Source organism: Amblyomma mixtum, chromosome 4 (assembly GCF_055824585.1).
Source record: "Amblyomma mixtum isolate Tamu chromosome 4, ASM5582458v1, whole genome shotgun sequence".
Lineage (NCBI taxonomy): Eukaryota > Metazoa > Arthropoda > Arachnida > Ixodida > Ixodidae > Amblyomma > Amblyomma mixtum.
The window spans coordinates 137,961,388-137,977,794 of NC_143015.1; the positions used below are offsets into that span (position 1 = coordinate 137,961,388).

At 47.0% G+C, this 16,407-nt stretch overlaps 1 protein-coding gene across 6 annotated transcripts; it reads right to left on the reverse strand.

Moving 5' to 3' along the window:
• Positions 1 to 4,120: 4,120 nt before the first annotated feature.
• Positions 4,121 to 16,356, reverse strand: DCTN5-p25 (Dynactin 5, p25 subunit). Of its 6 annotated transcripts, none has more exons than XM_089588096.1 (8): positions 16,292 to 16,356; positions 15,430 to 15,555; positions 15,263 to 15,331; positions 15,059 to 15,177; positions 14,273 to 14,384; positions 11,937 to 12,039; positions 9,832 to 9,987; positions 4,121 to 4,299 (listed from the first exon to the last, which is right to left on the reverse strand). In XM_089588096.1, exons 2-7 carry the CDS (start codon positions 15,475 to 15,477, stop codon positions 9,863 to 9,865), a joined length of 576 nt encoding a protein of 191 aa, XP_089444222.1. In that variant the 5' UTR covers positions 15,478 to 15,555; positions 16,292 to 16,356; the 3' UTR covers positions 4,121 to 4,299; positions 9,832 to 9,862. The 6 variants fall into 6 exon arrangements, with proteins under 6 accessions (XP_089444222.1, XP_089444221.1, XP_089444220.1 ...); XM_089588095.1 differs by having other exon boundaries at positions 16,176 to 16,311; XM_089588094.1 differs by having other exon boundaries at positions 15,430 to 15,743; positions 16,176 to 16,302.
• Between the last annotated feature and the right edge of the window lie 51 nt (positions 16,357 to 16,407).

Genomic DNA, 16,407 nt, shown 5'->3' on the forward strand with positions numbered 1-16,407 from the left:
CTCTCGATAAGCCAATCATGTGAACGTCGCAACATGATTGGAAGCCACGAAATGTGGGCCGGGCCTTTAGGGCTTTAAAACTGGGCCCCGGAGCCGTAAGCGGGGTTCTGGGCTAAGGTCAGATGCAACGCATCTTCGGCAACGCCGAGTTAGGGGCCTCCCCTAGTGTTAGCCAGATCCGCCTTTTTGTTGTTTGTCTTGTGCCGTTAATTTGTCTCAAGTGTCTTAACTTGTATCTATTGTACATATTTGTATATAAATCTCCAGTCATTGCCTTTTTCATCCCTGCGGCTCTATTCATCGAGAGACCGTCTCTGACGGGGCACCCCTGGTGCGAAGAGCTTCAGGCTTCGAGTTGAAACCAACCCGTCTCTGGCGGGGCACCGCTGGTGCAATAAGGAAGACGAAAGAACCTGTGATCTTTACTGGCGCAGTCGACAGGATCCTGCGGCCATCGGAAGACGGCGCAGGAAGAAGACAAGGCAGGGAGAAAGGTGACGACAAGGCGACAGGTCAGCGTTCGTGAACGGACCTGCGGAGACACGGCGGCAAGGACGCAAGGACCACGGCAGTAGTCCAGCGACACGGGACTGCGTCCGGTCAAGGAAGCAGCGCGTCGGGAACTCGACGATCACCGGCGGCGGACCAGCGGCGTGCGACAGCTCATCGCAGCGTCCGGGGAAAGTGGCGGTGGACCCCGACGCCAAGGAGCTGGCAATGCGGATCGACGCATCGAAACCGTGAGTTTCCTTGGTCGCATTGTTCACGTCCCTGTGTTCGAGCCGATAGGACATCTGAGGGGTACGGAAGGCGGTATGGAGAGCTATCCAAGCCGGCCCTCACTTGATGTGAAGTACCGAGTTGAATTAGCGAAGGCGCGTTTAGCGTACTTTCAGGCCGAACTTGCGAAAGTGAATAGAGGAAAGGCGCCGCTGTGCGAGGAGAAAGCACAGGATGTTAAGTGCGTCTTGGAGGAATTAGAAGCAAAGCGCCAGCAGCTAGCGCTGGAGCTCGCTGAGCTCAAGGCGTCTAGGAAAGCTAGTGAACTGACCAGGGAGAACTGCTCCGAGTCCCGAGAGGTGAGACAGCCTGTGCTGGAAGACAAAGGATTATGCTTGTCATGCACAGGTCAGGGAAAAAGCAGTGAGGACGCTGAAAGCAATCAGCCGGTATGCGGGAACGCATCTTTCTTAGGAAACGCCGCGAAAGGTTCAGGAAGTGAAAACAGGATTCCTGAAGGACGCGGAAATACCACAGCTTTTCCGCCACCGCGGGCGGCTAGCAAAGAACAGGAGCAGCCCAATTCTAGTGATCTAGGGCCAATCGTGACCAAGGTGTCCGATAACAAACAGGACAGCGGTGGAATTCCTGTAGGCTCTAAGATTGTGACCTCTGACGCGGAGCTAGTAACAGCCAGTGAAAATCTGGCGTTGCCGCAACCGCACACTGTGTCGGGTATGGAGCATGAAGTGCCCCGTAGCGTTTCTGGTGGCAAGAGCCCTTCATCCGAGGCAAAGAGCGGAGGTGGGCCTGTTGGGCCGACCGGGCAGAACGCCGCGCAGATGAACGCACCCGGTGTGTGCCCGACCAGGTCAGTTGAGGACCCGGAAATGTGTGGCGACTTGCCGCAAGGCAAGCCCGGGTCAAGTGACTGTCAGGGAGCTCAAGGAGCCCCAGAGTTAAACAATGCTACGAAGCCGGCAAGCGCCGACCAAGCGCGGAACGGCAACGTCAAGGTTTGCCCGTGCAGGAACGGGACAAATGGCTCCAAGCGAGGCAGAGTAGCTGGAGGCAGGTGCGTGTCTTTCACGGTGGAAGTCGGCGCGGGGAACAGTACGTCCCGTGCTGCAGAACGCCAAATCACGTGTGGCAAGAGTGGTCACACTTATATGATTAGGCTGGACAGGGACTATGTTCCTCACGCAGTACGCGTTTCGAACCGGCGCGCCAGAGAAAGTTTGCCCTCAAGTGTGTCGCGCGCTGAGGTATTTGGACCTATCGAGGATCCTAAAGTGTTTGATCCTGGAGGGCAGCAATTTTTGAATTTTTGCCGCGCTGTGGCACCAGCCTAATGAGCCGAGTGGCAGTTAGGCGTTGTGTTGAGACGCGTAGTGGCTCGAACGCACACAGGGACGCTCGGTGCGACTAAGGAGGCTCACGTGGCCACTTACGGACGTCGTGCGAGTGCTACTGAACGCTCTAGTTGCGAGTGTCGGTGTGTGTGTCGAGCAGGACGCGGGTGTGCATGCTGGTGAACTGGGTGCAACGCACCAACTTGGACGCTGTGTTACGGCGCACGGCAGGCATGCCACCGTGTGAATTTGTGGAATTTGCTGATGTTGTGTGTGCATTTTGCATTTTTTTTTGTTTTTGGTTTTGTTCGTGCCAGTGTTTGTGTAGCTGCGGTATGTCACCCACAGGGTGGTTTTGTGACCCGTACCGATCCCTTTGTTAGAATTCTAAAAGTGGCATTTGAGCCCTTTGTAGAATCTTGGGAAGGGCGTGTAAGGGTTCGGTAGCGTTCGCGGGGGTCATCGGAACGCGGCTGGTGGTGCTCAAAGCGAAGCGTCTCCTTTCTTGGAACGCGGCCGCTCGCGAACGCGCCGGGAAGTACGGGTGTCCACCCACCCGCGGTACCGATTCGCACACGTGCTGGCACGGATGTGTATTTGTGTTTGTTCTATTTTAATTTTAGGGTGGAGGGAATGTTCTCTGCACGTACTGGCACGACCGTGCGTTTGTATTTGTGGAAAGGGCGTTTTGCCCTACGGAAGCTGGAGGGCTGGCCAGGCTCTCGATAAGCCAATCATGTGAACGTCGCAACATGATTGGAAGCCACGAAATGTGGGCCGGGCCTTTAGGGCTTTAAAACTGGGCCCCGGAGCCGTAAGCGGGGTTCTGGGCTAAGGTCAGATGCAACGCATCTTCGGCAACGCCGAGTTAGGGGCCTCCCCTAGTGTTAGCCAGATCCGCCTTTTTGTTGTTTGTCTTGTGCCGTTAATTTGTCTCAAGTGTCTTAACTTGTATCTATTGTACATATTTGTATATAAATCTCCAGTCATTGCCTTTTTCATCCCTGCGGCTCTATTCATCGAGAGACCGTCTCTGACGGGGCACCCCTGGTGCGAAGAGCTTCAGTCTTCCAGTTGGAACTAACCGTCTCTGGCGGGGGCACCTCAGGTGCAAGGGAAAGAAGAAGAAGAAGAACCTGATCTTTACTTGCACTGACATCGCACAGTACACGGGCCTCTAGAATTTCTCCTCCAAAGAAATTCTAGCCGCCGTGGCCGGGATCGAACCCGCGTCTTTTGGGTCAGCAGCCGAGCACCATAACCGCTGAGCCACCGCGGCGGCACATTACAAAGAATAAAAAAAAAGATACAGAAAATCTGCCGATACAAACAGTACCTAGTGGAGTCCCAAAATCTTCCCTTCTAAGCCTTGCAGGAAGCTACAAAAACAGCACACGCAATGAAACCAATGCTCCTTGAAAAACTGCGCACATGAGTGACAGGTACCATCAGCAGCAAATGAAACACAAATAGGACAACTGAAAAGCAAACACAAAAAAAAACTTAAATATTAGCTGCTGCAGAGGCAACACTTTGAAAGAGCACGCCTTAGAAGTGAAAATCAAATGCGCCAGCATTGTCAATGGCAGAGGGCCAATCAGGGTCCTGTAATTTCACCGACACCATGGACTCCGTCCTGACAAAATACTAGAACACACGGACGGCTCCCCAGGAACGGTAAGAATCACAGCAAAGGGCTGACCAGCACTTCAGTGCCCTAATAAAGTACAGGGTCCGTCAAAAGTTCCAAGGCCACAGGGTTTTCTTTTGAGCAGCATAGTCGGGCTGTTGAGATACCCTCAAAGCTCAAAATATCTGCAGAGAATAGAAGAAGGATCGTTCTACCATCTGAGAACCTCGATAGCTCTATCGGAATCTTAAGTGCCAGGATATACCAATGAAAAGCGGACCATGTGGCCTGGGAACTTTTGACGGACCCTGTACATCTTCCAGTTCAGCCCTCTGCACAAAACCCATTAAGCACCACATAGAAACTGAGCGCACTTTGCAAGACAATGCCAACAAAACACAAAGCTTGGTAACAGTCGTTGTTGTGAAAGCCAAGCGTTGCAGCATCTTTTAATCATTTACTTAAATACATAAATGCAAAATAACATTTGGGGCTAGCTGGCAGCGCCCTCCGATGGCTTGAAATGGTGGTAGTATGCCTTGGTGAAGTCAGTCATCAGATCTTGCGTGCACTCCGGGAGTTCACCAGCAAACAGACCTGGAGGATGGAAGAGATAAAAGAATACATCATTATTAAATGTGACAAAGATGAGGGTGATACAGCCAAAATACCTAGGTTTTGGAGCAGTTCTTGGAGCTGAAAAATAAGTGTTCTGGGGCAGATATTGAACAGGGCTATGATTTTCTTGGTCAGTAATAACAGAATTTTGGAGCATCTTAAAGGTACACTAAAAAGGAATCTGAACTCATTTTTTTTGCTGTGGGAACTCGCTCTACACTATCCGAGCATCCTTAGAAACTTCGTATTAAAGGGACAGTGAGGAGAGCACTATAAATATTTTTTTTATAGCAAAATCCGATAGTTCGGCATTTCATGGCTTTGTTGCCACTTGGCCGGCAGCGAAAGATGCATTTATTTGTAAGAAATTTGGATTCGAAGTTGAAAAAGTTTTTCCCGCCGCTCTGATTCAAACTTGAGATTCTCTTATGACGACACAGGACTAAGTGACATGAACATGACGTGCACACGACGTAACGCAGACTCCGTGATTTCTGGCGGCCAGCAGAGCGGCCTAGCGGCAGCCAAAAAGAAAGCTACCGCCAGCCGCACACTGAAGGCATCTATCGGCTATTGCGGCCGTCACTACAGTCGCTTCGCTTACGTTTGCACCAGCGTTTTGCCAGCATTAGGATGGATCCCGTTCTCGAAGTCGTCAACAAAGTTCTCGCAAATAGACACCTTTAGCATACCATGTACCTTGTTACCGTTAGTGAAATACCGGAAGCCCGCCTACAGCCGGTGAGCTGGCGCTGATTGGTCCCGATGCTGCAAGCGCGCGCGTAGCTGCCGGGCACGTGGCGCCATCTGGCGACGTCAAAGAGATTTGCGCATGCATTTGCTGTGCCTCAGTGATTTGTGGCTTCTCGGATCCTAGTGTTAAGTACAAGCGTGATGACATCATAGGACAAAACAGTGTTGCTAGAACCAATGGTTCTAGCAACACTGTTTTGTCCTATGATGTCATCACGCTTGTACTTGTGAGTTTGGCCTGTGGCGGCGATACCTGTATTTTGGTTCTTGCTCTTTTCTGCGTTACACGAGCTTTGTTGTCAGTATGAGTGGCGTTTTTGTAATCAGGAGCTGGTATTCTGTCGATACAAACCAACTTCAATTTCTCCTCAGTGTCCCTTTAATATCTTGTGTGACCGATTTCCCTAATTTAATTTGGATTAAACGTCCTGGCTCTCGCCATTTTTTGAACTCACCGCTGACGGTAGGAGGAGTCGACCAACACATGGAGTGCCTTTCAGACATTCCCGTGTTGGCTTGCCGCTCTGCCATCGGCGGAGTGATACGTAGCGATCGGCGAAAGCAAAGAGTCCACGCGTATTATTATATCCGTGGGCCTAATTTGCAGCTACAGCTTATATTATCTCTGACTGGATCTATTTATTCACAGAAACCTAAAAAGCAAAATAAAAGCGAAGCCGCCACGCGACTGCCTGAAAGGCACTTCACGCATTAGTTGACTCCTCCTAAATTTCAGCAACAAGTTCCAAAATGGGTGGGAGCCGGGACGTTTAATCCGATTTAAATTAGGGAAACTGGCCGCACAGGACAATAATTCGAAGTTTCCAAGAACGCTCAGAACGTGTAAATCAAGTTCCCGCGGTAAAAAATGGCTGTGGCTTAGCTTGGTTAAGCCCGGTAATTGCGAAAGCAATATCCGTACCTACGCCATGGTTCAGCTGCTAGGGTAGCTGGTGGTGGTGCTTGTGGTTAGACTTGTGGTGATGCATCGGTTATACAATCCAATTCAATCCAATCCAATCCAATATGCTAATATGGTAGCTACCGGCCTCGCTATGCGATGGGCTGAAAGTGTAACTAGTATTGCTTTCGCAATAAAAGACGAGTTCAGATTCTTCGTCGGTGCACTTTAAGAGCAAAAACACAGTAAGTTTTTAAACCATAGTTGAAACGAACTCGCGCGTCTCGAAATATCCATGTCGTTGAAAGTGCACTTCTCACTCAGGTTTCCTGGGAGACTTGCTGTTTTTCAATAAAGCACAGTTGTTAGTCCAGTCGTTGCGTGTGCCTCGTCTCTCCTTTGTCCCCGTCTTGTTGGCTGGTTTTTTTCATAAGTATGTACCAACTAACCCAGATTTCAACTCTCCTCACCACTTATCATGCCAAGATTTTGATGTATGAATATCTGGCCTGCGAAAATTCAATAAAAGTGCCATCAGCTGAGAGTTGGTGCTGTGCGCAGGTCACATTGTGTGCCATGCCACGAACCAGCTTCTCCATTCAGGCACTTCAAAGCATACCTGTCCTCACTGCTCAGCAGCGCTCAGTACTTCACGTGATTCTGGGTGACATGCATCGAAAATGCCTCGTGCTTTGAAGCTAGACGAGAATAAAGTCAGTTTCCGAGAGCAATCGGGAGAGGAAGCATGCAGAGAGGAGTGAGCGCCTCTCACCCAAGACTCAGTTTCATTCTTTCAAAATGCCGCCGCGGTGGCTCAGCGGCTATGGTGCTCGGCTGCTGACCTGAAAGACGCGGGTTCGATCCCGGCCGCGGTGGCTGAATTTCTTTGGAGGAGAAATTCTAGAGGCCCGTGTACTGTGCGATGTCAGTGCACGTTAAAGAACCCCAGGTGGTCGAAATTTCCGGAGCCCTCCACTACGGCGTCTCTCATAGCCTTATACCCGTGCCACACGGACAGACTTAATGCCATTAACTGCTTACTGCCTTAAGTTTTAATGGCATTCATGCGGTGCCACATGCATAAATTTAATGGCATTAGCCTTACTGCCATTCGCGACCTACTGAGTTCGCCACAACTCATTCGCCCGTGCAACGCGTACTCTCGTTCCCATTCCACATGCAGAAAAGCATGCAGCTTTGTTAGTAACAACTTTCTAACCAGTAGTAAATGGTTAATTCTTAACTTTCAGTCAGATGGGGCATCTATACCGCATTTTCGATGCGAAGAGCGATATTTTAAACAGCCTTATTGACAGGTACTCTCGACTTATGTGCTGACATGCGAGTTTATGGCTACTTTTTCGACTTGTAAAGCAGGAACAGCCGTATTTTCTGGAAAATCGTTTTTACATTACATTTGAACAACATTCCCGATATATTGTGCTCATTAAGAATGTTTATATTCAGATGAAACTTTTGACTACCTTGCAAGCGTTATCGTCATCGTCACTTTCGATAATGGCATTAAAAGTGGGCGTGTAGCACCAACTCCGAAAATAATGGCATTAACAAACTTAAGGCCTTAAGCATTTACTGCCATTTCTTGTGCGCGTGTGGCACGGGTATTAGTCGCTTTGGGACGTTAAACCACATAAACCAAACCAAACCATTCTTTCAAAGTGATAACCACCACTGCCAATAACCACCACTGCCAAGCCGGTCAGCTCCCGAGCACGTGAGCTTGAGACTGAATCTCAGCCATGCTGGTCGCATTTCAAAAGGGGCTAGAAGCAAGAACGCCCGCATGCTGTGCAAACGGAACCCCAGATAGCCCTCCAATGAGCAATCCCTAATTGCTAAGGTGGACATTAGGGACCCTTTCAGGCGCTTTGTGCACAATTGCGTAAGCGGCAAACTTACAGCTTTTTCTGAGAAACTGGAGCACTTAACAGTGATTTCATTATTTCAGTGAAATTGAGCACCCTTCTTGTTGCAAATAAGCTGCTTTTTTGTACCATGTAGTGAATGCAGTAAATAATATTTCACATAAGAGTGAGCTAGGTAGCACTTTGTCCGCCATTTTTGTGCAGACAGATTTTGCCACGAGTGAAAACATCAGTTGTTTTTGCTAAATTTCGAGCGTAATGTGAATCTTTAAAACACAAAGTGATTCCATGATCCCTGGGGTGTTTACCTGACACACGGGAACATTCTGATGCTACTATTTCTAACAAATCTGGCACTTTGTACGGAATTCTCCACATCGTCGTAAAAACTGACCTGCTGGTCTCTCACGTTCGAAAACTAACAAATTCCCTTCCTTGAGGCCTGAATATACTACTTAGGTGAAAAAATAATTGATTTCAGTCAAAACAAAAAATGGCGCCGGAAAAGATTAAAACCCTATACATCTACCGCCTATTAATGATACTGTAGTTTGAATCAGGAAGAAGAAATGGGCATGAACAGGTCATGTTACGAGAAGACAAGATAACTGATAGTCCCTTGATGTAACTGGATGGATTAGAAAAGAAGGCAAGCATACCAAACGGCGGCAAAAAATCAGGTGGACGGATGAAATCGTAAAGTTTGCGGGGATAAGGTGGTCGCACCGGTCACAGGACAGGGTTAATTGGAAGGCTATAGGAGAGGCCTTTGTCCTGCGGTGGGAGTAGTCAGGCTAATAGTGACAGTCTACTACATGCGAGTGACTCAAACCGATGAGTTGTGCCTGTGCAATAAAAAGGCTACTCAGCAAGAGAAGCCGAAACATAATGATGCGCGCACCAAGATCGAGAAGTCCATTCAGCAAAGTGGATTCGTTTTCAGTGATTAACATGCAGTACCTATGGTAAACACACACTGATAACATGTTTAAAACCAATGACTACTGACAGCATATTCATTCAGAGCACAGGTAACACAAAGAATCGACTCTGACTTATCTGCTCTTCTATTCAAAGTTCAGGGTTGAATAAGGTGACTCTGAGTTTCAACCATAACTGCGGTGAGGAAAGTTCAGAACCTGTTGTGCAGACCATACCACAGCTCAATCAGCAACTTTCACTAGCCACGGCTTTCACCAATTCCATATTTCATGGGTCATCTAGCTGTTTACGGCCTCGCACGCCATAGACTTTCATCCCACACCACCCAGGCTGTCAATAAAATTCCAGCACATTTTTTTTCTGTGTTTCAATTAGGGGTCCTCTCCAAAGGTTTTCTGAATGATCTGTGCATTCATTGACAATAAATATCCACACTGAGCAAACCAGTTGGTCTAAATGCATCAGTAAAGTCATAAATGCAGACAACCACATATTCAAGATTACCCAATCAATCCATTGTGTACACAGTACCCCTATTTCATTCGCTTATCATTACCAACCGTGCTAAAGACCTCCACATTACTAACATCGATATCTTAACACACCCTGAAGTAAGTGATTTACGACACCTGTTGTAAGTGATGTGCAACAACTTTGTGGATGTGTCCAGCAATGGCTCCTAGTGATTTATGGGGGTTTAACATCCCAAAGCAACTCAGGCTATGGGGGACTCCATAGTGAAGGGCTACGGAAATTTCGACCACCTGGGGTTCTTTAACCCCTTCACCGTTTTGTTATATCAACGAATTTCTTAACAAAACTGCTTATTTTTTTTATTCCTGATTTCGAATATTATTGCAATAAAAAGCACGAATTCGATCTTTAAAAAATATTTGAAGCAAACACGAAGTCGAATTAGCATATTCAAGTTTATTACTTCTGACATTACGGAAAACGAACTTCCTGCTGGTAATGAGCTATAAATATATTCAAGCAAGTCATCAGGCAAGCTTATAATGAACATCTTACCGGGAACTGCAAGAAAAGGAAACCGAGAGGGTCATGTAGGGATGTTACTGACGTTGACCTTCATGCACTGACGCACGCTCGCAAAGTTCGCTTCTGAGCTGTCCACTTCATCGGAAGAACTGATAAGCACAACGTCAGCACTGTCGTCCCCACTCCCTGAAACAATGTACACTTCGGTGTCTCAGTCACCATCGTCTGAAGAAGATTACGACGAAGAAGAGCGTCTTTTCCGAGAAGACGGGCCAGCAAAACACGCGTCGCCTCCGCCGGATGCCATTTTTAAAACCCAGGTTGCCATACGAAAAAAAACGTTTATGCGGTAAAAGAAAACGAAATTAACAGGTCAGTGCTGCCATCTGTCGAGCAAAATGTCATCGAAGCCACACACGAGCACTGCTCGTCCGAAACGAGGAAGAGAAGAACCTATTCAGAGAGGACGAGCTACAGTCGTCCAAAACGGTTTGGGGACGGCTTGGCAAGGACGAGCACAGCTCGTCCAAAACGGTTAAGGGGTTAACGAGCCCTGACATCGCACAGTACACGGGCCTCTAGAATTTCGCCTCCATCGAAATTCAGCCACTGTGGTCGATCCCGACTGCGGCGGTCAAATTTCAATGGAGGCGATGGAAGCCCATGTCCTATGTGCATGCAAGTGCTTCATCAGGGAAGCAGGCGTACAGTGGAACTGCACAAACACTCACCTTACTACAAATAGATGCTAGACAGTCATTTATAGCTACAGACTATCTCTGCAGGTTTTTTTTCATGAAAATAAGATAAATGCTTTCTGAAAATTCTATGTTCATCATCCCCATCCGACCTTTCCAAATCTGTGGCTAACGATGTGGCAGTAAACACAAAAAAAGTTTCACGATTTTGACAGCAATCCCAATTCAGCTCGAGCAGCCAAGAACAAGAGTGAACTATTACAAGTTCAATGACGCACCCCCTACTCCCTGGCGCAGACAGCCTGATAACAGTATTGCTTATTACCAGTAACAGTACTGGTACAAACTGTATTTCATGCACACCACGAAGCCAGGAAGTGCATAGCACAAAGAAATACTTTGTCAAGGTGGGGCCGTGACGCAAACGCCCGACATACTCTGCACTTCCATCTAAAAGTGCAGGAGAAAGGGGCATTTTGATTGTGAAGGCTCGGCACTCCGATGGCTGATGGTGGTTTAAAAGGGGCTTAATATCCCAAAGTGACTCAGGCCATAAGGGATGATGTAGTGGAGGACTACTGATAATTTCAACCACCTGGGGTTCTTTAGCGTGTATCGACATCACACAGCACACGGGCCTCTAGCAATTCGCCTCCATCGAAATGCAACCACAATGGCCAGGACTGAGCCAGACTCTTTCAGGTCAGCAGCCAAGAGCCATAACCACTGAGCACCGTGGCGGCCACCTGGATAGGTAAAAGAAACTGACTCGAAGATGGCATGGCAGACAGAAGCATGGCAAAATCACTTGATTGTGATAGCTGTAACTCAGCAGTCAATTAGCATTTTCGAGACAATTTTTGTGGCTGTACGTTCCAGAGGCAACACCCAATGACTGGCACAGTGAAGCAAATTTTCTATCAAAAAGAGTGGCAAGGGACTGTTTAAAGTAGCACATACAGCATTCTGAAGCAGTAATTAGACATGCTAACAGCACCAGACTATGTACTACAAGATGACAATTGCAGGACTTTGGTCACACTTCCAAAATTTACCACTCGGTGTAAACAACACAACAGCACTAACACACAGGACGGAAGAGGAGAACACAGAAACAGTGTTCTCTTCTGTCCTGTCTGTTAATTCTGTTCAGTTGTTTCCATTAACATGAATCAATCAGCCCAACTAAGCCCTCTTCTTGAACCACTGGGTTACTTGAAATCCATTTTTCTGCTTTTTTTGTTTATCGCTGTTCACAATGTTAAAATATCATGCCTTCATATTTGTAATTCGCCATCTACCACCATGTAATGCTCACTGAGAACCACAGTGATTTCAGTGCTTTACCGAATCAATTAGTGCTTTTGCTGATCAATGCTTGTTGGGGGTAAAATTTGAAACATAGACACACAGGTTAGTTGGAGTTAGAAAACTTGCCTGGGGATCCAGAGAAGACGGCAAATGCCGGCACGACAGTCTCAGGTGCCAGCACTGTGTTGTCCTCAATCATGCAGCAGTCCTTGAGGACACTCCGACGTCCCTGGGTGAACACAGGGCAAAGGTGAAGCCCAACCACACTTAAGAAAAGATAAAAACAGCTCATCGGAGGTCTCTGAGCGGAAGCATTTAAGCAGCTGCAAACTCACACTATGAGCTAGACACGCATTTCTTTATTGTATACGTACTGTAAATGTTGTTGTTGTTGTGACTGAGAGAAGGATGAAAAGGAAATTGCACGGGCATGCCTACTGGCTCAGCCGAGCCACCACCGCTGCCACGTGCAGATAGAGGAGAGTTAAAAGTTTAGAGGAAAGAGAAAAAGAAAAAAAGAAGACGCGCGTCGCAGCAACAACCGCGTCCCCCGAAGCGGACGCTTGCTGAAAAAAAAACAGATAAACGGCCGAAACCGCGCTCGCTTCACCTCCTCCCACGTACTGTAAAAACTTTATGGAACATGGCATAGCTGAATGAATTTAATTTCTTTGCGTCCAGGGCATACTGCTTGAGATTTACTGGCTAACTGTGTTATTTCCCAGCTTACAATAATGTTGCACATACCTATATCTATTAAAGCTAAGTGCAGAGATAGCGGAGACGACAGCAACATTAGTTTTTCTTTCAGTGATACTCAGTTTTGTGACTTTAGACAGCGGGTGTACTGCAACAATGGGTTCTTTTATAGTGCCTTGCTCCCTTCTACACTGAGCAAAGCTGTGAAATGAAAAGTATAACACGAAAAAAAATTCATGTTTCACACTAAAGCTGGTGACCATGCAATGTCAAATGTGAATGTCACATACAAACACACACACCACGGGTTGGATGAGCTTGTGAAGCAGCAACCATGGTGGCTTGTGTGTCATTGTTTCTTTTTTTAGCGTTTCTGAGCTGGTCATACATCACTGCAAAACAGCAGCTCCAAGACACGAAATATTTTGTTTCATCATTCTACGAGAGTCATTAGTGGTTGGATGATGGGGTTTAACGTCTCCTAAAGCAACTTGGGCTATGAGGAACGCTGTAGTGGAGAGCTCCGGACAACTTCAATCAACTGACACTCTTTAAAGGCGCTCTGAAGTTACGGTATGTCTGGGATGTTAAAGCACACCGCTTTGCAAATATTGTCCAGCAAGGATTTTGTATTGCGCTTTGCAGAAGCTAAGTTATCTGTAGTCAAAATTTGAATTTCAGTGTCTTCGCGCCTTTACCTCTCCACTCATCACTTGTTGCACGCTGGAAGGTCGGCGCTCTTCCGCCGGCTCCACCTCCTGGAGCGGAGCTTCCTGACCTACACGGCTTATTGGCTACGGCCATGGTAGCTGCCTGACACCTGAAGGTATCTAACCAATAGCCACATTTCAATGTGTGCACGCAGGTACGAGCAACGGAAGAGGGTGTGAGCGTGAAAAAGTCGTCGGAAAGGGCTCAGCAACTTTTGCACGTGATTGTGGGTCCTCTGCTGCTTGTAAAGTGTATTATTTGGCTGAGGTTTTCATGACAACACAATATAGTGATTGAGCGAGTTCATGTGCTCTCCTTGGTGTTTCAGGGCCCTTTAATGAGCATTGCTCTCTCATAGTACATGGCCCTATAGCATTTCGCCTCCATCAAAATGCGACTGCCATGCAACAGCATCTTTTAGGTCAGCAGCTGAGCACCATAACCACTGAGCCATGGCGGCAGCTAAAGTGTCATTAATGCTTACAACATACAACGTGTGGCTAATCAGGTTGCTCATCTCAAAAACATTTACCACTTGCACTATGGAGAAGCGTATGCTGACTAGCCATACGTATTTGGCGCCCCCACTGTTTTCTCTCCAAAAACCTGCCCTTGCTTACAGAAGCATAGAAACCAAATTTTGCTTGCATGTTTTCCTCTAAACAGCTGTCCGCATGCCCGTTTGAATGATGTATTTCTCGGACTTTATTGTTTAAAAAAAAAAAAAACTGGCTTCAGCATGTAGTTTTCCTCTGCAAAACTGCCGCTTAGGGGAGAGGGGGAACACGGCCAGTGATGACAATGCTTGTATTTCATTTTCTGACGTTTTCGTTCTTAAAAAACTCCATTTTCAAAGAAAGTAGCGCCTTTGTCATTAGTGCAGGGTAATCAATGAACTTCAATTTGCCCTCAGTATCCCTTTAAGCTTAAACACAACTCTTTGCAGTTACAGAAATGGTTTCCCATGTGTATTTGCTGTAATGCAGTACACAAAACTTAAGTTAAGAAAAAGGAAATGGTTTCTTAGGAAAAGCAAATGGACATGGACTCACGATAACACAGTTCTTGCCAATGTAGACGAAGGAACCGACATGGCCTGCATTGACGACAGTGCCCTCACCAATGAATACATGGTCTCCAATATGAAGCGGGAAGAAGGCCACACTGCAAAGGCAACAAGCGATTAGCATCAAGTAAAAATTGTTCCCCAGTTTTGTAACACGATACCAGCTCGTTAAACACTCTAGCATTGAAATGTGAGATCCAGCTCTTAAAAGTGAAAGACTGCTGCTGAGACACAAAAACTGGTGTTGAGACACAGCTATGAGTCTTTAACCATCATTTGTAAGAAGTACAAAGCTCCTATTGATGAAATCAACAGAAATCTAAGAACAGTATGACTGAGAGGCCAGCCAAAGTATGCTAAAGAAGAAGTTGATGCAAATATGCATCACGAATCAAAGTTTACACATGAAATGAGACGCCGTTAAATATATTCTAATTATCAAAAGAAGTCGCACTTTGTGTGACTTCTTAAGTTGTTATAAGCAAGCCTTGCACAGGCCAGGCTGAAGAATGAGTGGGATACTCGTAGGAATGCATTACTCAAGGTGCAATTCAAGTATTTTGAAAAGCAACAGAGCAAACTCCATCACAACCAGCTAGCTCATACCTTAGACGGCCCACTGGTCTTCAAACGCATTATTTGTACATCTTAAACAAACGCCACTTAATGCCGGCTTCTTACACCGGGCTACTGATTTGCCCGCTGACACAAAACACTTCGCTCCGAGTCAAGTGAATGACGGACGTGCACCCAGACAAGAAAAATAACCTACCCTTTGCTAAACTTCTTGAACGGCGGCCTGATTACTGACCGGCTGCTGATGACACAGTGCCTCCCAATCCTTACGTTCGCCAGGTCACCACGTATAATAGATTCGGACTGAATGATTGTCTGCAAAGAAACATGACAAGTATGACGCCGGCGAACCCCAACACGTCGAAACGCCAATGAAAGCACACACGAACATGCAGCATACCTTTCCATTAAGGATTATGTTATGGCTGCCGCAAAGCACCGAGTTTCGGCTCACTTTATTTCCCGATGCCTGTAACACAGCAAGAAAAATATGCAAGAATGCAATCGAAGGCGTGCTTCAAACTCTACGACAACCGAAAGCGCACGCAAAGCTGAAGGCCCCCTCACGGTTTCTATGTAGTCCTGCTTGTTGTACCAGACGTCGACGACATCCATTTCACACCTCTGTACCAGACCCTTCTCTGGTGATATAATTGAAGACAACGAGGTTACGAAGAGACGAGTTGCTCGACTCTAAAAAACGAAAACAGACCGCCGCCCACCTGCTTTAGGAACTCCGTCTAGGCGGCCATGTTACGATTCATACATCCAGCAAGAAGCCATGGATTGGATTGGCTGTCGTTCGACTGGACGGCGCTTTTCAACACGCTCATTCAGCGATGAGTAATTGCGTCATTTCTCTAGCGCAGCAACGCAGTACGCTAAATAGGCAAGAAAAACGTGCAAAACCACGCAAATTACTCCTTCTATGCACCATCGCGCAGTTTTTGCGCCATGAACACTAAAATGCTTATAAAGGGGCAATAAATTTGCAACGTTAGAGTTCTTCTGCGCGCTCAGAAATGAAGTATGACGTGTTTTTCACGCATTGCTTCGATATGCTTATGAGTCAGCTGTTGGCAGTAAAACAAAGCGGGTCACAGAAAGTGTGACAAGACTGTGGAATTTTGTTAGCAGCGAGCTACCCGATGACATTTACGCACTTTTTTTGCGTGATGCGTATATTAGGCTTAAGAACGAGTTCAGTGTGTACGGGCGTAACGGTGCATTAACCTCGCTAGCGTCATTTTCATTTCAGGAAAAACGCCGCTCGAACGTACAAGATGACAGGGCAGCAACGGCGCTTTAAATACCTTTAATTCCAATCGTGCACGTTACAAGCCTCGCCGGAGGGAAACCAACAATTTCGCGTACGCTGGCACATTTAGAGAAACGCCAAAAATATGAAAAGACCGACTTCCTACAGCACCTGCTTCGGTTTGTTTACAAACAGAGCACACTTCCCAGCCGTGTTTTGAGCCGAGGCGGAAGCGGAAATGGCTCCACCGCGGCGACCCAATAGGAAGGCGGCCAGTGATCGCGCAT